Raw genomic sequence first — 23029 nt, 5'->3', positions numbered from 1 at the left:
ATCTATGTAGTGCCTATAATCACTCCTGAAGCGTGGAGACACCATCTATATGCCAAAGCAGAGAAATGCAGATTCATGTGGAAAGAGTCTCCTTACATGGTTATATGATCAGTTCTGCTGGCGTCTTTCTGAATAATGTAAAGGTTACAGTCGTTACAATTTGGCCCACTCCTATTACTGCGAAAGAGTTACTGAGCTTTCTAGGTTTCACTAACTTCTATAGGCGATTAATTCGCTCCCTAGCCGCTTCTCTTACTTCCCAGTTAAAGGGATTCTCTAAACCTTTAAATTGGACAGACGCTGCTCAGTGTGCATTTGACACCCTCAAGGGTGCATTCACTTCAGCTTCTGTCCCTAAACATCCCAATCCTTTCTTACCATTCGTTGTTGAAGTTGATGCTTTCGAGGCAGGGATTGGGGCTGTATTATTGCAACGTTCTTGTACTTCGTTTAAGTTGTTTCCGGTGGCTTTCTTCTCCCGCAAGTTATCTCCTGCGGAATGCAATTATGGTATTTGTGATGGGGAGTTGTTAGCCATTAAACTGGCTAGAAGGTGCCTCTCATCCAGGGACGTGCACAGAAATCTTGAAGGGAAGTTGCTCTAACCTGAAGAAAGGGCTAACCTGAAGAGAGTCTCTCTCTCTCCTGTATTCGTCTCTTTATGTCCGTCACTCATCTTGCTTGATAAAATGAAATGTTATCAGCTGCATGTAAGAGAGAGAGAGATTCATCACCTGGTAAGAAACCCACAATTGCAGTGTCATGAGCAAATGGCTACAATGAGCAGTTTCAAAGAACGTATAGTGATTTCTAGCTTGTAGTGTGAAAAAAAGTATTTATTTGAATATCTCACGAAAAAAGTAAAATGAACTGAACTTTGAACTAGTTCAGAATTAAAATTGTTAACTTTGAACGTGAACTGTTCACTTTGAGCACGTATGAACTGAAGTTGAACTAGTTCAGAAAAGCTATGAACTGGCACAACACTGCCCACGGCATCTTCAAACTCCTCTTGGGTCTGTGCTAGTCGGCTGAAGCGCCACCCGGTCGTGTGCTGCGTTTTTTTTTTTTTTTTTCTAGTGAAGCGTGCTGCATGTCCCCCGCTACGCCCGTGCCCCTCCCTCTCGAGGTGTCTGAATCTGAATGATTGACTTTGAAAACTTTATTTTACGAAACTTCAATCAAAATTACGAATTATAAAGAAACTCTTGTTGAAAAATGAAATCATATTTGCCTATATTAGTTTTTCCCCTCCCTCGGAAGGGCAATATCAGTCAAGGACGGCAAAAGGGCAGTTGCCAAACACATTGGGCCATAGCGTCTGCACGTCACTGCTCCCATCTGTTTGTGGTTCTCATTCTGCGAAATGCCTTACTCACCTCAAGCCTGCTGGTCTCTGTTCTTCTCGCGTTTTGATTTCTCTATTTCGCTTCATCCTGGTCTTTGCAACACCAAGGCTGATGCCTTGTCTAGGGTCTTCTCTGAGGATGAAGAGGTGTCTGCTCCTGAACTCATCCTACCTCCGTCTGTTTTCATTGCTGCTCAGTTAGAATTTAATGAACAGATTCGACAGGCAGCTGTTTACCAAACTCCACCAGAGGGTACTCCTGACGGTAAAATGTTTGTCCCTACCCAGTTTTGTACCCAACGTATTACATGGGGCACATTCACCCCTCACATCTGGTCACCCTGGTGAATCACGCACATTGCAGCTTATCTCCGACCGAGGGACACTCTGCTCTGTGATGTTCATGAGTTTTTAGCTTCTTGTTCCGTATGTGCTCAGTGCAACTCCTAAATCACATTCTGCTGGTAAACTAGTACCATTACCCGACCCTGATCGTCCCTGGTCCCATTTATCTCTAGACTTCGTCACTGATTTAACCCCATCCAATGGCTACACCACCATACTTACCATAGTTGACAGGTTTCACGGTGACTCGGACTCATCCCATTTAGTTCACTTCCCACAGCCCTCCAAACAGCCCAAGCCTTGTTTGAACACATATGTAGATATTATGGTATACCCGAGAATATCCTCACTGATTGTGGTCCCCGGTTCACTTACCAAGTTTAGAAAGCGTTTTTTCAACACCTTGGTGTGTCAGTTAATCTCACGTCAGGTTTCTACCCTACCCTTGTAATGGCCAGTGTGAAAAAGCCAACCAAGAGCAAATTCTTAAGACTGTATTATTTCAAAAATCCCAGTGACGGGTCCCAGTATTTGATCTCCGTTTCAGTGTATGTTAGGCTACCAACCACCCCTGACTCCCTGGACTGCATGTTCTACTGACATTCCTGCCATTAATGATTGAATGAGACGCAGTGAACGTGTCTGGGAGGAGACACATCACCACATCCACACTCTCCTGCCGAAGTACAAGGAGCAGGCAGACAGATGTAGGAGTGCCACCCCCAAGTATTCACCAGGGGACCAGGTATGGTTGTTTTCTAAGGACTTTAGGTTTGAGGGTTCGTGTTGCACACTGTTGCCCAAGTATCTGGGTCCATTTAAGGTTATTTCAGCCATTTATGATGTCACTTATAAGTTGGAACTTCCTCCTCAGTATCATCTTCACAACTCATTCTATGTCTCTCTGCTTAAGCCTGTAGTTCCCGGTCCCCTGTCTGAGGCATGCCCTGACTATGTGAGGGCATGTCTATGTCTATGTATTTGATGCTGGAGATCCTGGATTCTTGTCGACGCAACTGGGCTCTCCAGTACCTTTTCTTTTTTTAAATATTTTTATTTATTTCACCTTTATTTCACCAGGCTAGTCATTAAGAACAAGTTCTTATTTACAATAACAGCCTGTCAAGCAGCAGACACCACATGAGGAACAACATAAAAGCAACAAACAATCTAATAAACAGAAACATACAAAAAAAAAAACAATAATGTTAAAACAGTCAATTAATCGCAAAGCATGTGCATGTATCAGTAAAAAGCTCTTGAACACATTTTTTTAATTGTGAAATGGGGATAAAAGCCTCTAATTTTAGAGTTTTTTGTAATGTGTTCCAGTCTTCTGCAACAGATGACTGAAATGATAATCTGCCAAAAGTAGTATTTGTTTTGGGAATTTTAAGCTGAATGGTGCTGGCAGAGCGGGTGTTGTATGTAACAGGCAGTGGTTGGATCACGTTCTGTAGATAAGGCGGTGATTGGCCAAGGAGGCTTTTGTAGATAAGTGTGAACCAGTGTATACTGCAACGAGTGTCAAGAAGGCCAACTAACCAGAGTATAAAGAGAGCAGTGATGGGTTCTAGAGTGAGCATTTGTAATGAAATGAAGAGCAGAACGATACAGAGCGTCCAGCTTCTGTAAGGAACTTTTATTCGCCAGTCTGTAAACTGTGTCGCCATAAACAAACAGGGGCAGCAGAGTCATCTGAACCAGAGAAAGCTTGGCAACCTGGGTAAAAGATGAGAGATTTCTGTAAAGAAAGCCAAGTTTTGCCCTGACTTTTACTTGTAAATTTGTGATATGATGAAAGAAAGATAATGAGCTGTCTAGCCAGACGCCTACTTATACTTTGTTCCAAGACAGCTCCTTCTTTGGTCGTGATTTTGAGGGTTGAGTCATTTAAATTGCCCTTCCGATCAAACCACATAACCTTTGTCTTAGAAATGTTCAATGACAGTTTGAGCTTAGCAAAGAAATTTTGAAGCTGAGAAAAGCTGTCTTGAAGTATGGATAGTACACAGTTAGGGCAGGAACCAGAAGCATACAGGATTGTATCATCTGCATACAGATGAGCAAAAGCATTGCCGGCAGAAAATGGAATATTATTAATGTATATTGAGAACAATGTAGGTCCTAACCCTTGAGGGACACTTTTTGTAACCCGGCATGGAGATGAGAGAACATCTTCTAATTTCACACTCTGTGTCCTAAAAGACAGATAGTTTAAAAACCATGCTAAGGAATGGTCAGTAAACCCTATGCTACCCAGTCTTTGTATTAAAATTTTGTGGTCAACTGAATCAAACGCTTTAGCCTAGTCAATAAATATTGCAGCACAATGTTGCCTAACATCCACTGCAGATATAATATCATTGAGGACTTTTAAAACTGCACTGACACATTCATAACCTGCTCGGAAGCCAGACTGTACCCCAGATAACATTTCATTTTCATTAAGATAATGGTTTAATTGCTTATTGACAAGTTTTATAGACCTTTGAGATAGAGGGTAGAATGGAAATTGGCCTATAGCAATTTGGATCAGCTTGATCTCCATTTTTAAAAAAAAGGTCGTACAATAGCTGTCTTCCAGTCATTTTGTATTTCAGCAGAGTGTATTGATAAGTTGAAAATATCTGTTATAGGGGTGGCTATAATGGCAGCTGCTAATTTTAAAAAGAATGGGTCTAGTGCATCTAACCCAGCTGTTTTTTTTGCATCCACCATGAGCAGTTCTCTCAAAACCTCTTTCTCAGTAACTGGCTTGATGAAAAAGCTATGAGTTGTGCCATAGGAGGCAGAGGAGTTTGCCTTTGTGGACGAGAGTGAATCCGAGGTGTTAGAGGTTGCATTATGAGGATAGACAGGCTCTATAAAATGTTTGTTAAAAATATCAGCCATCTGAGTTCTGTCCATGACTAGAATATCGTCATGTTTATGTGCTGTTGGAACAAATGATGGTTTGTTTACAAAAAAAAACATGCTGTCTTCCAAAACTGCTTGGGATCAGAACCACAGCGTTTAAACTGTTCGTTATAATTCTCCTCTTTATATTTACGCAGTGCTTGGGTAGCTTTATTACGAATTTGGCAAAAGATAACTTTGTCTGAATGGGACCCTGAAGAGCGAGCTTTTCGCCAAGCTGCATTCTTTTGTTGCAGAAGCAAGTGTAGGTCAGGAGAGAACCATGGGCTTTTTTTATATGAAACTTCTTAACTGCAGCATGCTTATTAACAGGGATGCACATAACTGGTACGCAGGTACGCATGCGCGTCAAAAATTAGCAACGCGTACTGCCACTTGGGTCACTACCGCGCTCTTGCTTACTGACTATCCCTCCTGAATATTTCACATGACTGCTCAAGTCGCCAGTGTACATCAGTAAATGTTGGTAATTATAGTGAAACATGGCTAAGAAGAAACAGACAACAGTAAGCAGCTTCTTTGGAGTTTCGCCCCCAACTAAGAAACAGCAACTGGAGCCAGAGCCAAAGAAAATACTTTTTTCGGAGAAGTGGCTGCAAGAAGTGCCGTGGCTTGAGGCTAATGATGAGCGAACAGAAATGTGGTGCAAGATTTGCCGTGCCCATCCACAGCTAGCAGACAAAACAGGTGCGTTTTATAAAGGGTCGAAGAATTTCAATCATCCGTTATTTAACAAACACGAAAAGAGCAAGGAACATGCCACTGTGGCGCAAGCCATTGCTAATAAACAAGCCAGCCGAGAAGACATAGCAAGTCGTCCACTTAGCAGATGGCGAGACAAGCTTACTGATCAAGAAAGGCAAGCCCTTTTTAACGTTTTTCTCCTTGCTTTCCATAAAGCGAAACACACCCGTCCCATGTCATCATTTGCGGAGGATATTCCGTTGCTGAAGCGGCTAGGAGTTAATGTTGGGACTGCTTATCATTCACGTGAAGGGGGCACAAGGATTATGCAGAGCATAGCGCATACCATCAGCAGGGAGCTACGAGCAAAGTTGCAGGCTGCTCAGTTTTGGGGACTGCTTTTTGACGGGTCCGAAGACATCACAAAAACTGAGCAGGAGATGTGTACATTGTGTCAGTATCCACCAATGGAGAGTTTTCGTCAGACTTTCTCGGATTGGTCAAATTGGGTGCCGACCGCACCGCACAGGCAATAACAGACGGGCTGGTAAAACTTTTTCAGGACGCATGCTTGGACGACTGGAGAACAAAGTTGGTCGCTGTGTGCACAGATGGCGCAGCTGTTAACGTCGGGGTGTACAACGGCGTTGTGCCAAAACTAAAGGGACTAGTTGCGATTGGAGACAATCTTGTGCACATTCTGTGCACTACACACACGCTGGAGAATTGCGCAAAATCAGCTGACCGCAAGGTTCCGTACTGCAAAACCTTCAATCAGTCTGTGGTCAGGCTGCTGCAGTTTTATTTACAGAAAGGTGGTGCGAAAAAAACAGCTGCATTGCAGAAGCTATGTGAAGAAAATGGGATCTCCTTTGTGAAATTGGGAAAGTTTCATAATATTAGGTGGTCTGCATGGCGGTACGAAGTACTGTTAAAAATATCAAGACTATTGCCAGCCATTAAAATGCAATTGGCTACAAGTGATAACCCTGACTTGCAGCATATCTGCACAGAGCGTTTTCAATGCTTTCTAACACACATGGTTGACATTGGCAACATTTTGAAGACCACATCAATCAGATTTCAGAAAGAAAAGCTGACCATAGGGGAATGTAAGGACGAACTCATGGTGGCCATTGGGCAATTCAAACTTATGCTGGATGCTGGAGACCATAGTGCACAGACTGTTTCTAATGCTGAGGCTGACATAGACAAGACAGACTTACTCAGTGCATTAATTGAAGAGTTTGAAACTAGATATGACTCCCTTAAGTCATTTGATCACTTCTTAGTATTTGACCCTTCAACCTGGCCTCAGGAAATGCAAGGCCTCCACAGTTTTGGAAACACAACAATTTGCAACATTCTCCAAAAATACGAGGCCATCTTGCAGCTCAATAAAGACATCACTCTGACAGAATGGATGCGCTTAAAGCAGGCAGCAAAACGGCTGGGAGCATCTTCTGTGTATGACCTAGTCCAAATAGTAAATAATCCAAGTAACCCGGATGCTTACTCCAACATCAAAGAGCTGGTTAAGCTGTCTCTTGCACTGCCTTTGAGCAGTGCAGCTTGTGAGAGAGGTTTTTCACATCTTAACATAATCAAAAACAAATACAGATCCCGCCTGTCACATGCTCGTCTCTCAGCCCATATGCACATCCACCTGTCAAAGGAGACCACAGAGACATTTAACCCAAAGCCAGCTGTTGACCTGTGGATGGAGACAGCCAACCGGAGGCTCAACCAAGGGCAAGGAAGTACATCTACAGCAGCAGCATCATCTGCCACACAGGATGCTGAAGCAGAGGACAATGAGTGCGACACTGAGGAGGACAATGGGGGCGACAGTGCGGTGGATAGTGAGGAGGACTTTTAAGACTTATCACAGATGAGGTGAGTACCAAACACTATTTGGTGGTACTCACATGAGTAACTCACTAAAAAAAGTTATGTGCACCCCTGCTTATTAATAACAGAGCTAAAAAGACACTTAAATGTACTCCATGCTTTATTCACAGTAGGGATTACATTAATTCTGTGCCATTTTACCTTGGCTAAGTCGTGCAAGAAAGCTTGACTATTAAAATGTTTAAAATGTCTTTTTTTGCATATTTTTGCTGGCAGTTTTGAGGCCTGGTTCTTACGCACACATGCAATGAAGCAGTGGTCACTGAGATCATTGCAAAAAAACCCTGAGTGGTACATGTGAGGGGAATTTGTAAGAATCACGTCTAACAGAGTAGTCTTATCTGGAAAATTTGGATGGTATCTAGTAGAATTAGAAATAATCTGCTGTGGATTAAGAGAATCAAATTGTTCAATACTTTATCTGGTGGATTAAGCATGTCCCAATTAAGATCGCCCAGTAAGACAAACTCAGATCTTACGTAGGGTGCCAGCGCTTCACTTAGTGTCAGTAAGGTACCTGCAGATGCTGATGCAGGCCGGTAGCACCCTGCTACATTAATAGAAAAATTATTTGACAATTTAATAGTGACAACTAATAATTTAAACTGTTTAGGGGTACATACTAAAGCAACTGCACATTGAAAATGATCTCTTACATAAATTGCCACTCCTCCCCCTCTAGATGACCTATCCTGCTGGAACAAGTTATATCCAGGAAGATTTATGGGGCTTAGAACTTTCAATCCAGACTTTAAGTTGATCAATTTTAGGTAAGAGACTTACTCCAACTCTAGTGAACCTGCTAAACTGAAATGAATCCAGATCTCTAGTGTGCTGAGGAGTATTACCAGTTGCCTTGATATGCAAGAACACAAAGAAAACAGGTCCCTTTTTATTTTCAGGCTTTTCTGTGAAAGCAATCCAGGCCAATATAAGTAACAGAAGTAGATGTTTGCAGATAGCCATGGTCTAGTGTAACCCCCAGGTCCGATTTTGCAATGGGTCCTGCAACATGGTAGTGAAACCGACAGCGGCGCAGCACAAACACTGGCAGCAGCGTAGCATGAACACCGGCAGCGGCGTAGCAAGACACCGGCAGCCGCGTAGCGCAAATACTAGCAGCATCGTAGCAGAGACACCGGCAGCAGCGTAGCAGAGATACCAGCAGCAGCGTAGCACAAACACCCGCAGCAGCGTAGCAGAGATACCAGCAGCAGCGTAGCACAAACACCCGCAGCAGCGTAGCAGAGATACCAGCAGCAGCGTAGCAGAGATACCAGCAGCAGCGTAGCACAAACACCGGCAGCGGCGTAGCACAAACACTGGCAGCAACGTAGCAGAGATACCAGCAGCAGCGTAGCACAAACACCGGCAGCAGCGTAGCACAAACACCGGCAGCAACGTAGCAGAGATACCAGCAGCAGCTTAAGCATAAACACCGGCAGCAGCGTAGCAGAGATACCAGCAGCAGCGTAGCACAAACACCGGCAGCAGCGTAGCACAAACACTGGCAGCAGCGTAGCAGAGATACCAGCAGCAGCGTAGCACAAACACTGGCAGCAACGTAGCAGAGATACCAGCAGCAGCGTAGCACAAACACCGGCAGCAGCGTAGCACAAACACCGGCAGCAGCGTAGCACAAACACTGGCAGCAACGTAGCAGAGATACCAGCAGCAGCGTAGCACAAACACCGGCAGCAGCGTAGCACAAACACTGGCGGCAACGTAGCAGAGATACCAGCAACAGCGTAGCACAAACACCGGCAGCAGCGTAGCACAAACACTGGCAGCGGCGTAGCAGAGATACCGGCAGCAGCAAAGCACAAACACCGGCAGCGGCATAGCAAGACACCGGTAGCAGCGTAGCACAAACACCAAAAAACATAAAAGTATAAAATTATGTTGCTGAAGATTATAGATTTTCTGCAGTATTACTTTAAAATCTGAATCCGAATCAAATATTTTTATTTGACCCCAGTTTCCATCTGCCTGTTTCTTTAGTGACTTCTGATTTAGCTTAGCCCCTCTGTTTGTCATTGTGTTTTGATTACAACCATTGCCTGTGTTTGGACCTTGCTCTCTGCCTTGCCTAAGGTTTGTGTCGTTGATCTGTGTATGACCTTCGCCTTCAACTACTCTGGTATGTTGTTTGTTTATGCTGCCCTACTGTTGTCAGGTGGTGCTTGGTTTTCCATTTAGTACTGTTACCTTCTTTAATCAATTCTCTGATTCTAATTTGCGTGTGTCTCACCTGTGTCTGGCATTCGTGACACCCTGCTGAAGAAACTTTGTATTTAGGCCAAAAAGTTCAATTTGGTCTTATCTAACCACAGCACTTTCTTCCACATGTTAGCTGCAACAAACAGCACTTTTTATGTCTTTCCTTTAACAGTGGATTTCCTCTTGTCAGTCTTCCATAAAGGCCAGATTTGTGGATAGCATGACTTATAGTTGTCCTGTCGACAGATTCTCCCACCTGAGCTGTGGATTTCTGCAGCTCCTCCAGAGTGACCATGGACCTCTTGCCTGCTTCTGACTAGTGCTCTCCTTGCTCGATCTGTCAGTTTGGGTGGACGGCCATGTCTTGATAGGTTTGCAGTTGCAGAGTACATTTTCCATGGATGGTGGATTCAGCAGTGCTTCTTGGTATATGTTTTTATAACCTAACCCTGCTTTAAACCTCTCCACAACTTTATCTCTGACCTGTCTGGTGAGATTCTTGGTCTTCATGATGCTGTTTGTTTACTAGTGTTCTCTAATAAACCACTGAGGACAGCTGTGTTTATATTACTAAATTACACACAGCTACACTCTAACTTATTCAGTGACTTCTGCATGTGATTTTAATACTTTTGCACATCATACTTTTCAGATTTTTATTTTATAAAATATTTGAAAACAATGTATTGTTATAATATCAATTCACAATTATGTGTGTTGGTTTATCACTTAAAATCTCTATAAAATACATTTAGGTTTGAGGTTGTAAGGAGACAAAATGTGAAAAAGTTAAAGGGGTATAAATACTTTTGCAAGCCACTGTATGTATGCCACTGTACTGTGGATATATTTATTATAAAAATAGACCTTCAAAATTAGATTAATGCCTGATAAATGGTCATTTGACCACTAAATCTCCAATAAATGTAATTGAATGTAAATTATTCTCTGTTGAACGTAACCCTACACATATCCCAAACCCTTTACCCTAACATTATTAGGTTACATACCACTGAGAATCATTTTTATTACATTCAGCTGAGAGTTCAAATGCTTTTGATAGATATTCTGTTGAATGTTAGTTTAATATTGGTGATATCAACCTGAAAATATCCCAGAAATTACCCCTGTATTGCAGCCTTAGAGTGCGCTAGAGTACATAATCTTTTCAGGTTCTACTCAGTAATGCCCTGCCTTTAAGCCACGTTAGCTAGTCACGTTAGCTGCTTATAAGAATTGTGTTATCTTTTAAACAATTGATTGTGTGAGTTCTTGCATGATGAAGCAAATATGTGGATATTGGGTACAGTAGCTGTATGATGCAATACAAATATTTTGTAGAGTGGTGCTAAATCTACAGCTGGACTAGGGTTCACCTTAATGTCAGAGAACTTCTGACCATGCACATGTTAAAGTGATTACGTTTTATGGGAACTTTCCAGTTGTGCTTAAAGTTCCTTCAATGTCCTTCTGAACAGGGTGTTTTAAAATATGATAGTAAATAAGAAGTATGATAACATCCAAGTGACTACACTCTTATTATATATGTTATTTTTCAAGCCATACTTCGAATCTGCCAGTTGAGAGGATTTTTTAAATAGGTACTTTTCAAAAATCATTATACATAACTGCATATTTGTTGTTTATTAACAGGAACGTCTAGTTTTGGAGCAGCCTTAGATGACTTTAATTATGTTCACAAATTAACAATTTAACTGGAATCCAAATGTAATCAGTGTAATCAGGCATCCGCTGGAGTAGTGTCTGTGTCTTCAAAAATTACATCTGGCCAAAATGCAGACAAACAACAAATGTCATCTGGATCAACTTATTTACACTTGTAAGTAATTCTTACACAAATGTAAGGATAGAAAATAGAATTAGAATTTTTTTTTAAAGAAAAAGACAAAGGAGTTGTTTGACAGCACACATTGGATTGACCAGTATGGCATCACATCAATGTCAATGTCAAATTCGGGGGTGCAAAAATACCAGGTGGAAAAATTGACATTAATGTGACGCCATAGACCAGCAGTACAATATGAAAGTCCAAGCAGCTTAGTACAGATCTTGGAGGGATGATGGTAGATTTTGACAAGTTTCATGGATGCATTTGTGAGGATTATCAGTTCAAGGTGTGGCCACTTAACAAAACTATGTAAGAAAATGATACTGCCAGCCTCAGCTCAAATGAAATCAGTTAGGATGGTCAGAAACAACACAAGAAACTTTAAAGGCACAGGCCAGCCATGAACTGGAAACTGCTGGACCAACAGTGCCACTGTCTACAGTCACATGATGTTTACATTACCATGCACTGACTTATAAGAAAGAATAAAAAAAAATCTAAGAAAAAATGCCATCTTGGTACTCAGGTACAGCTTGCATCTCACCACATGGACTAGAAAGTCTTCTAAAAGAAATGCTTTATGGTCAAATAAGACAAAGATAGAGATGATGACTGCATGTAAACTTTTGACCACAACTGTTTTAGCTTTGACGAATAAAATTTATTTGAATTATCTTCACCCATTTTGACTCTTGCCAATGTGAATTATACTATGTATCATACAGATGCAGTGGCTTGCATGTGAAATTGAAAAAAATGTGGGCAAACAAAGACTTTATTGAGAAGGGTAAAACAACACACAGCAGCAGGACAGTGAACAATGGCAAGTCACATGCCTCAAAGAAACTTCAGCAGAGGAGGGCCTGAATCACCCATAAATAAACTCTGAAAGTTCAGAATTAATCATCACTTTTAGGTGTTCGCTGCTGTGCCAGCATTTAAATTCAGTGTACATGTGCCCCAAACAAGCTTATTGTGGATAGTATTACTTTACTGAACCTGTACAGTTTTGTATCAATGCAAATTTTAAACAGATCTACTCCACCTAACGCACTACAATGCTGAATGCAGTAGTTGTCTCATTGGGTGATCTAATGTGAAGGGCTGCTTTAAGTCAATTATGTTTAGTCTCTTTTGAGGTGTTAATGCTTTTACACCCCTATGTCTCTGCAGCTTGTGACTGCTGTGTGGCAAGGTGGTTATAATTTCTTCTGCCAAGACACCCACAGCGCTGGAGCGGCTGATGATAAGGTAAAACAAGTGTCTGCATGCTTTTTTAAACCTGGAATAGTCAGGAGGTAATTTAGTCAAATTCTGTTCTGTGCAAATGGAAGCCTAGAAAATGTAATATGAGTATGGAGGTTTTTTTTTTATTTTACCTCTGTCCTACATAGACATCATAATACACACTCTGATTGTTTGCAGTGCTTTTTGGGCTGTATGCAAAGAATATATTGCATAACTATTACTTTAACAAAGCTCACAGTCAGAGTGCCAAAACATATCACCATGAACTTCAACCTGAACATCAAGTTAACATCGTCAGACACAATAAATAATCTTTCCATTCAGCTCTGCAGGAATGATGAGATATGAAGATCCATCAATTCAGCCCTGAGAGCCTTTAAAGCCTTTGCAATAAAAAAGCTATTATTTCGATGCCAGTAGGAAAACAATTATAAGTATCTTGCTGATGACTAATATTCTTGGGTTTGTGCACTACCTACTTTAAATTACACAAAAATGTACTGGGGTTCAAGTCAGCTGACTGTGACAGCCACTCCAGAATTGAACCTGACTTCTTTTTTACCAAGCCTTGGTGGAGTTTGAAATCTGCCCAAGTTCCAAAAACAGCTCAAGGTCTACAAATAATTAGTTTTACAAAAGCCCTATGGACAAAACTTTGTTGGAAATTAAAGAAGGCAGCTGCAGCAGGCAAATCCACAAATAACCTAAAGACTTCATTCTGAGACTCACTGACATGGCATTTTGTGTTGAATGTAGAAAAAACACCTATATATGTGCTAACTGTTTAAATGGTTTGGTTGGTTTATTGCACACAGCTAAAGGTTTTTACCTTATCTGCAATAGTGGTTGAATAAATTGATAGCAACTGTATTTCCTTAAATGTTGCAAATGCAGTAAAATAAATTAAGTGAAGAGGAAATAAAGTAGCCTTATATATTTAAACCCATTTGATTACTTTAAAGTGCATCACAAGGAAGTAATGTACTTCCTGGTTGAGGGTTATGGTTAAGTTTATTTCCAGATTACATGGATACAAAATTAGGCAGATCATTGTCCAAAAATGACATGTTTAGATTTCATTGATTTTAGCTTGCATTTATCATACTTTGAACATTGCATAAAGTTTTTGTAAGTATTGTATATCAACCCAGAATTCCCATATCAGTACATGGGTGTATGTGTAATTGTTTCTCAGAATAAACCTGCTTAGCTAATGGTAAGTAGGTTATAGTTAAGAACACAGCAAATAAAGGGAACATATGGTCAGTGACCTCTGCATGAATGACATGATGTAACATGACATGATGTTTTGGTTATTAGTTAACTATGCTTTATCGTCCTATCAGATGATCCACGTGTTGTGGTGGTATTACTTCTCCAAGCTCATCGAGTTCATGGACACATTCTTCTTCATCCTGCGGAAGAACAACCACCAGATCACTTTCCTGCACGTCTACCATCATGCCACCATGCTTAACATCTGGTGGTTCGTCATGAACTGGGTGCCATGTGGCCACTGTGAGTTTCTCTGACAGAACTGTTCCATACTCTGCTTAAGTGCAGCTGAAAGACCTGAGGAGTTTAAATGTTGAGTAATTCAGTAACACAAAAGCAAATTCCAATTAAAATGAAAGAGGCTTTAATTCGTTCTTAATTTTTGCCCATTCTCAATTTGAAAGATTTTCATTCTTTTTCACTGGAGCTCAGTTGAATATAAGTCCTTCTTGCCGCATCCCACAGAAGTTTCTGGATATTGATCATCGGTTAGGAATGTAGAAGAGGAAAAATAATGGATGGTGAAATAAAAATGTGCATTCATCTGCTGAACTCTCAGCAGCACTCTGATTGTGACTGTTTCATTTGCTTAGTAAGGACACTCTGTCCTGTAAGCTGTAGGGCACACTGTTTTATCAGTATGGCTTTATGCTTGCCAATATAAATACAAGTTTACTGCTAAAGATATAACAACGTAAAACCTACCACTCTGATGCAAACAGAGCATTCAGTTAAAACGGACTTCATGTGTATTTGGTCGTATGTTGTATTGTTATGACTAATAGCATTGTTTTGGACGTGATCATGTGTACTTTTTTATCTGTTTTACCAGCATACTTCGGAGCTACTTTCAACAGCTTCATACACGTGCTGATGTATTCCTATTATGGGCTTTCAGCCATTCCTGCCATGCGACCATACCTCTGGTGGAAGAAGTATATTACTCAAGGACAGCTGGTGAGCTGCCCATCATTCAGAATAAAAATTCATTCTTATCACCCTATTTTTCCAAACATGAAATATAGTCTACAATATTGTGGATTGATCTGATTTATGTCTGCTGCATTATTATTATACTTCAGTGTACACTCAGTTGAGACCACATTAAAATATGTCTCAAAACACAAGAGCATTAGCTTACTTGTTGCATGGATGTAGCAATATTTTGTTTTAATGAATGATTTATCTTGAAAGGCAGAACTGCAGAATTGCAGTGCTACATTTTTAAACATGAAGTTAATAAAAATGTACAGAATGATCATTCATGTGTAGTTGTCTTCCCATTTTCATATTGCATAATGTTTATACGATGTTATCCAAGTTTTATCCAAGCACAATAATCCTTTAACTTTTTTTTTTTAAGTTCGTTATGTTTCAGCATATATTTACGTTTAGTGTGTACACAGTAAAACTTAACTAACTTGTTAGCCAGCCAGCTAACCACTGCTAAGATTACATTATGTTAATTACACCAACCTCTCACTGCAACTGAATCATATTTCCGCTGTTGATTGGTGGACACTGAAGCTGCTGAAGCTGCTGAAGCTGAATGTGTTTATCTGGCTGAGGGCTGGGATTGACTCCTCTTGAAAAACTTATTTTTGCTAAAGGGTGGGACTTTATCAAAGAACAGGGCTTATGATTAGCGTTACGAGAACTCATTTTATTCCTGTCTGATGGAAGATTTTAGCTACTTAACAGTCATAAGTCTGATTTGCCAAATGTAGCACTTTATAATGCATCAAATGTTTTCTATTGGTGAAACGACTGGGCTATAGGCAGTTGATTTATTTCTTCTTCTCTGAATGATCTGGCTTTAACCTGCATTAGTGAATTTACAGCATGATATTCACAGACAGTGATTTCTGGAAGTGTTCCTGAGCACATGCAGTGATTTCCAGTACAGAATCAGTACAGCCTGTAATTAATGCAGTGCCACCCTGAGGGCCTGAAGAGCCACCAGCACCCAGTACTGACTGACAACCTTGTCCCTTACACACAGGGTATATATATTTTTTATTTTTTTATTTATGTCCTGTTCTAACAGGTCCAATTTGTGATGACCATGATCCAGACGTCCTGTGCTGTAGTCTGGCCATGCGGTTTTCCAATGGGTTGGCTATATTTCCAGATCAGTTATATGATCACTCTCATAATTTTCTTCGTAAACTTCTACATAAAGGTAGGAATGTATATCTGCACCAGTGCTTTTAAATTCTTAGCCAGACTAGTGTTTGTCTGCAGATCCTGTAACAAAAGATGCAAAAAACAGTGTTTTTATTGATGTTTTTTTGATGTCCTTAATGCTAGAATAACAGATCCCATTATGAAAAGTGTTAGAGTTTATTTATGAAGATGAGTGGGTATGTTCAACATATTTTGTTTAATCACAATCAACATGGCGTCACATCATTCATTTCTCTCTGTCTAACAGACGTACAGGAGTCACAGAGGTTTGCGTAAAAAGGATTATCGGAATGGTAATAACATGTCTGTGAATGGCCACATGAATGGGACGGCACCAGCAGAGACGATAAAACACAGGAAGACCCGAGCGGATTGACATCTCCAATAGCCAACACCATCCCCACCCCCTCAATCTTCTCACTTTATTCATGAAACATTGCTATTAAAGTGATGTATGACTACACCTAGAAAATAGTAGTGTGTTAATTCAGATGTGTAAGCAGGGCAAACAAAAGAATATGGAGAGCAGGGCTTTGCTATTGGACTGGGGTTGGGAGACTTGCATTTCATAAACATTGAATAACGTTCACTTTGGCACTACGTGAGAATCTGTTATGGCCTGCATATTGATTACATTCTTAGGGAGAAGCTTTTAGACATGCTGCAGCAGGAGTTTGTGTAGGCTGAATATCTACTAATCTAATCTAAGCAGCAGTATTTATTGTCAGCCTGGTGTCTGATAAAAAATGCTAACAAACACAGGGATAGGATTGTTTCAGTTTTATCTAGCATTTAGAGGCCTTTATTAAAACATTTAAACTTTAATGAAAACGACATTATTATGGTCATTATGTGCCTCTGAACCTGTCCTTCTGTGCACTTATATGTTGCTTTGTACTGCATAGTGACAAAACACTGTCCTGAGTTAAAAAATAAATAAATAAATAAGAGGTTCTGTTTACTCAAAATGGCTGCCCTGTGATTCATTCATCTGGACAAAAGTAATATTCCGTTTTAAATAGGGCTGTCAAATTTGTTCAACTAAAAAATACAAACAAACAATTATATGAGGTCACACAGGCCAAAGGTTATATTCAAGAGATTCTAGACTGCTCAAGTATGTGTTAACGATGAACAACACTAATACAATTTTACATTAATAGCTAAAATAAGTTTCTCTGTAATAATAAAATATACTATTTATAGATAGATGGACACAAGGGTTTGATAACAGATGGACGATGCTGTGCTGTAAGATTAATAGGTTATTTGGTTTAATAACGGATGGAGCTGTGCTGGTTAGGTTATTAAGTTCTGGGGTTTGATAACAGATGGATGGAGCTGTGCTGGTTAGATTAGTAGGTTCTGGGGTTTGATAACCGATGGATGGTGCTGTGCTGGTTAGATTAGTAGGTTCTGGGGTTTGATAACAGATAGATGGAGCTGTGCTGATAGATTAGTAGGTTCTGGGGTTTGATAACAGATGGATGGTGCTGTGCTGGTTAGATTAGTAGGTTCTGGGGTTTGATAACAGATGGATGGAGCTGTGCTGGTTAGATTATTAGGTTCTGGGGTTTAATAACAGATGGATGGTGCTGTGCTGGTTAGGTTATTAGGTTCTGGGGTTTAATAACAGATGGATGGAGCTGTGCTGATAGATTAGTAGGTTCTGGGGTTTGATAACAGATGGATGGTGCTGTGCTGGTTAGATTAGTAGGTTCTGGGGTTTGATAACAGATGGATGGAGCTGTGCTGATAGATTAGTAGGTTCTGGGGTTTGATAACAGATAGATGGAGCTGTGCTGGTTAGATTAGTAGGTTCTGGGGTTTGATAACAGATGGATGGAGCTGTGCTGATTAGATTAGTAGGTTCTGGGGTTTGATAACAGATGGATGGAGCTGTGCTGTTAGATTAGCAGGTTCTGGGCTTTGATAACAGATGGATGGAGCTGTGCTGTTAGATTAGCAGGTTCTGGGCTTTGATAACAGATAGATGGAGCTGTGCTGGTTAGATTAGTAGGTTCTGGGGTTTGATAACAGATGGATGGAGCTGTGCTGATTAGATTAGTAGGTTCTGGGGTTTGATAACAGATGGATGGAGCTGTGCTGTTAGATTAGCAGGTTCTGGGCTTTGATAACAGATGGATGGAGCTGTGCTGTTAGATTAGCAGGTTCTGGGCTTTGATAACAGATGGATGGAGCTGTGCTGGTTAGATTAATAAGGTTATGGGCTTTGATAACCGATGAATGAGGCTGTGCTGGTTTGAATAGTAGGTTCTGGGGTTTGATAACAGATGGATGGAGCTGTGCTGTTAGATTAGCAGGTTCTGGGCTTTGATAACAGATGGATGGAGCTGTGCTGTTAGATTAGCAGGTTCTGGGCTTTGATAACAGATAGATGGAGCTGTGCTGGTTAGATTAGTAGGTTCTGGGGTTTGATAACAGATGGATGGAGCTGTGCTGATTAGATTAGTAGGTTCTGGGGTTTGATAACAGATGGATGGAGCTGTGCTGTTAGATTAGCAGGTTCTGGGCTTTGATAACAGATGGATGGAGCTCTGCTGTTAGATTAGCAGGTTCTGGGCTTTGATAACAGATGGATGGAGCTGTGCTGGTTAGATTAATAAGGTTATGGGCTTTGATAACCGATGAATGAGGCTGTGCTGGTTTGAATAGTAGGTTCTGGGATTGATAACAGATGGATGGAGCTGTGCTGGTTAGATTAGTAGGTTCTGGGGTTTGATAACAGATGGATGGAGCTGTGCTGATTAGATTAGTAGGTTCTGGGGTTTGATAACAGATGGATGGAGCTGTGCTGGTTAGATTAATAAGGTTATGGGCTTTGATAACCGATGAATGGGGCTGTGCTGATAGATTAGTAGGTTCTGGGGTTTGATAACAGATGGATGGAGCTGTGCTGGTTAGATTAGTAGGTTCTGGGGTTTGATAACAGATGGATGGAGCTGTGCTGATTAGATTAGTAGGTTCTGGGGTTTGATAACAGATGGATGGAGCTGTGCTGTTAGATTAGCAGGTTCTGGGCTTTGATAACAGATGGATGGAGCTGTGCTGTTAGATTAGCAGGTTCTGGGCTTTGATAACAGATAGATGGAGCTGTGCTGGTTAGATTAGTAGGTTCTGGGGTTTGATAACAGATGGATGGAGCTGTGCTGATTAGATTAGTAGGTTCTGGGGTTTGATAACAGATGGATGGAGCTGTGCTGTTAGATTAGCAGGTTCTGGGCTTTGATAACAGATGGATGGAGCTGTGCTGTTAGATTAGCAGGTTCTGGGCTTTGATAACAGATGGATGGAGCTGTGCTGGTTAGATTAATAAGGTTATGGGCTTTGATAACCGATGAATGGGGCTGTGCTGGTTTGAATAGTAGGTTCTGGGGTTTGATAACAGATAGACAACTCTGTTACAGGTGGATGGTGCTGTGCTGGTGGCATAAAGCTTAGTAAGTAATCGGTCTCATAAAATTACTTACACCTTATAAATATTGTAATTTTAATTAATATTAAAACTACAATTGTTTTTGCAAAGTTATTAACTAATAAGCCACATTTATTGATTAAAATTCTAATGCTGCTGACTCCATTAGATTCTAAAGGTTTTAATAAATGTGATTTCTTTTATATGGTTGTTGGCAGAAACCAGCATTCATGAAATCAACACAACAACTTGGTGAAAATAATTGGAACATTTATTAACACAAACTAATCTAGACACAAGTCTTACGAACAGCAATCAGTATACTTACAATATGAGAGCTAAATGGTTATTTAGAGAGAAAGAGGAAGATCGCGTATGTGTGCGCGTGAGTGGAGCGTGCGTGGACGTGTGTAATGGGAATGAGTTTAAACATGATGCATGGTGTTTTCACCAGTGATGGCAAAAGTGGGGCTTTTGGGAGATTGAATCAAATAAACCAAATGATTCGGAAAATGATTAAATCTTGTGAGACATCTAGTGGGAAACCAGGACCTAAATCCATAACTTTTCTAAACAGAAACAGAAGTTATGTGTTTTTTATAAAAAATAAATCACATGAAATATTCCCCCATAGCATATTGTGTCCAAAAAAAAAAATTATTCATGAAAACATATAATTTTGCAGAGAACAGGGTTGTTTTAAAGATGTCATTAAGATGTATTTTGCATTATGATAAACTGTTAGTCAGTGGATTAATAAAGCTGATATTCATTTTTCATTGCAAGGTAGGGAAATGCTTGTGTAATACTTTATTTATTTAACGTTTCAAGTTATCAGTTATTTTTATTAATAAACGTTATCTGTTTCACAGTGCTTGGATTACGACGGTTTCTTCTCTTGCTCATAATTTCTCCAGCTGTGGAGAAAACTCTCTAACAGGGCACTGAGGGGTGGAGCGTTGTGAGTGTGCTCTTAATGTGAGACTGCACTGGAAGTGGGGAGGGAGGGCTCCAGGCTGACAGTCATGCTGTCTACTGCTCTCTGGTCCAATGAAGGTAATTGAAAAAACAGGACATTTCCTCACTTTCTGGAGAGAAAAAACCCGGGACGTCCGGGACAGGACGTGAAATACGGACGTTTGGTCACTCTAAGCTAGTTATAACTTATAAATTAAAGCTAAGTTAGCTATTTAACTTAAAGCTAGCTATAACGTATAAATTAAAGCTAGGTTAGATAGTTATAACTTATACATTAAAGCTAGGCCTTCAGCTAGCTGGGGTTCTTCAGTTAGCAGGGTTAGCTCTGTGGTTCTTCAGTTAGCAGGGTTAGCGCTGTGGTTCTTCAGTTAGCAGGGTTAGCTCTGTGGTTCTTCAGTTAGCTGGGTTAACTCTGTGGTTCTTAAGTTAGCTGGGTTAGCTCTGTGGTTCTTCAGTTAGCGGGATTAGCTCTGTGGTTCTTTAGTTAGCTGGGTTAGCTCTGTGGTTCTTTAGTTAGCTGGGTTAGCTCTGTGGTTCTTTAGTTAGCGGGGTTAGCTCTGTGGTTCTTCAGTTAGCAGGGTTAGCTCTGTGGTTCTTTAGTTAGCAGGGTTAGCTCTGTGGTTCTTTAGTTAGCGGGGTTAGCTCTGTGGTTCTTTAGTTAGCGGGGTTAGCTCTGTGGTTCTTCAGTTAGTGGGATTAGCTCTGTGGTTCTTTAGTTAGCTGGGTTAGCTCTGTGGTTCTTCAGTTAGCGGGGTGAGCTCTGTGGTTCTTCAGTTAGCTGGGTTAGCTCCGTGGTTCTTCAGTTAGCTGGGTTAGCTCCGTGGTTCTTCAGTTAGCTGGGTTAGCTCTGTGGTTTTTCAGTTAGCAGGGTTAACTCAGAGGTTCTTCAGTTAGCTGGGTTAGCTCTGTGGTTCTTCAGTTAGCGGGGTTAGCTCTGTGGTTCTTTAGTTAGCGGGGCTAGCTCTGTGGTTCTTTAGTTAGCGGGGTTAGCTCTGTGGTTCTTCAGTTAGCAGGGTTAGCTCTGTGGTTCTTCAGTTAGCGGGGTTAGGTCTGTGGTTCTTCAGTTAGCAGGGTTAGCTCTGTGGTTCTTCAATTAGCTGGGTTAGCTCTGTGGTTCTTCAGTTAGCGGGGTTAGCTCTGTGGTTCTTCAGTTATCTAGGTTAGCTCTGTGGTTCTTAAGTTAGCTGGGTTAGCTAAGTGGTTCTTCAGTTAGCTGGGTTATATCTGTTGTTCTTCAGTTAGCGGGGTTGGCTCTGTGGTTCTTCAGTTAGCGGGGTTAGCTCTGTGGTTCTTCAATTAGCGGGGTTAGCTCTGTGGTTCTTCAGTTAGCAGGGTTAACTCAGAGGTTCTTCACTTAGCTGGGTTAGCTCTGTGGTTCTTCAGTTAGCGGGGTTAGCTCTGTGGTTCTTTAGTTAGCGGGATTAGCTCCGTGGTTCTTCAGTTAGCTGGGTTAGCTCCGTGTTTCTTCAGTTAGCAGGGTTAGCTACGTGGTTCTTCAGTTGGCAGGGTTAGCTCCTTGTTTCTTCAGTTAGCAGGGTTAGCTCCGTGGTTCTTCAGTTAGCTGGGTTAGATCTGTTGTTCTTCAGTTAGCGGGGTTAGCTCTGTGGTTCTTCAGTTAGCGGGATTAGCTCTGTGGTTCTTTAGTTAGCTGGGTTAGCTCTGTGGTTTTTCAGTTAGTGGTGTTAGCTCTGTGGTTCTTCAGTTATCTAGGTTAGCTCTGTGGTTCTTTAGTTAGCTGGGTTAGCTAAGTGGTTCTTCAGTTAGCTGGGTTAGATCTGTTGTTCTTCAGTTAGCTGGGTTAGCTCTGTGGTTCTTCAGTTAGCTGGGTTAGCTCCGTGGTTCTTCAGTTACCGTAGTTAGCTCTGTGGTTCTTCAGTTATCTAGGTTAGCTCTGTGGTTCTTTAGTTAGCTGGGTTAGCTAAGTGGTTCTTCAGTTAGCTGGGTTAGCTCTGTGGTTCTTCAGTTAGCAGGGTTAGCTCTGTGGTTCTTCAGTTAGCAGGGTTAGCTCTGTGGTTCTTCAGTTAGCAGGGTTAGCTACGTGGTTCTTCAGTTGGCAGGGTTAGCTCCTTGTTTCTTCAGTTAGCAGGGTTAGCTCCGTGGTTCTTCGGTTAGCTGGGTTAGATCTGTTGTTCTTCAGTTAGCGGGGTTAGCTCTGTGGTTCTTCAGTTATCTAGGTTAGCTCTGTGGTTCTTAAGTTAGCTGGGTTAGCTAAGTGGTTCTTCAGTTAGCTGGGTTAGATCTGTTGTTCTTCAGTTAGCGGGGTTAGCTCTGTGGTTCTTCAGTTAGCGGGGTTAGCTCTGTGGTTCTTCAATTAGCGGGGTTAGCTCTGTGGTTCTTTAGTTAGCAGGGTTAACTCAGAGGTTCTTCACTTAGCTGAGTTAGCTCTGTGGTTCTTCAGTTAGCGGGGTTAGCTCTGTGGTTCTTTAGTTAGCGCGGTTAGCTCTGTGGTTCTTCAGTTAGCAGGGCTAGCTCCGTGGTTCTTCAGTTAGCGGGGTTAGCTCTGTGGTTCTTCAGTTAGCGGGATTAGCTCTGTGGTTCTTTAGTTAGCTGGGTTAGCTCTGTGGTTTTTCAGTAAGTGGGGTTAGCTCTGTGGTTCTTGAGTTAGCAGGGTTAGGTCTATGGTTCTTCA

At 41.2% G+C, this 23029-nt stretch overlaps 2 protein-coding genes across 3 annotated transcripts in view; both read left to right on the top strand.

The window, feature by feature from the left end:
• Positions 1 to 16954, top strand: part of elovl5 (ELOVL fatty acid elongase 5) — a 36072-nt gene extending 19118 nt beyond the window's left edge. For both annotated transcript variants that reach the window (XM_007240054.4, XM_022685041.2), the window contains exons 4-8: positions 12450 to 12527; positions 13871 to 14042; positions 14632 to 14756; positions 15847 to 15981; positions 16234 to 16954. In XM_007240054.4, the coding sequence (XP_007240116.1) occupies positions 12450 to 12527; positions 13871 to 14042; positions 14632 to 14756; positions 15847 to 15981; positions 16234 to 16362 (639 nt within the window). In that variant the 3' untranslated portion in view covers positions 16363 to 16954. The remainder of the gene's footprint in view (positions 1 to 12449; positions 12528 to 13870; positions 14043 to 14631; positions 14757 to 15846; positions 15982 to 16233) is intronic.
• On the top strand, positions 5761 to 12443 carry LOC125802930 (uncharacterized). Its single transcript, XM_049481307.1, has 2 exons — positions 5761 to 8222; positions 8293 to 12443. Exon 1 carries the CDS (start codon positions 6261 to 6263, stop codon positions 7173 to 7175), a length of 915 nt encoding a protein of 304 aa, XP_049337264.1. The 5' UTR covers positions 5761 to 6260; the 3' UTR covers positions 7176 to 8222; positions 8293 to 12443.
• Positions 16955 to 23029: the final 6075 nt, after the last annotated feature.

Source organism: Astyanax mexicanus, chromosome 7 (genome assembly GCF_023375975.1).
Source record: "Astyanax mexicanus isolate ESR-SI-001 chromosome 7, AstMex3_surface, whole genome shotgun sequence".
NCBI classification, from domain to species: domain Eukaryota; kingdom Metazoa; phylum Chordata; class Actinopteri; order Characiformes; family Acestrorhamphidae; genus Astyanax; species Astyanax mexicanus.
This window is presented reverse-complemented; position numbering and strand designations above follow the sequence as displayed.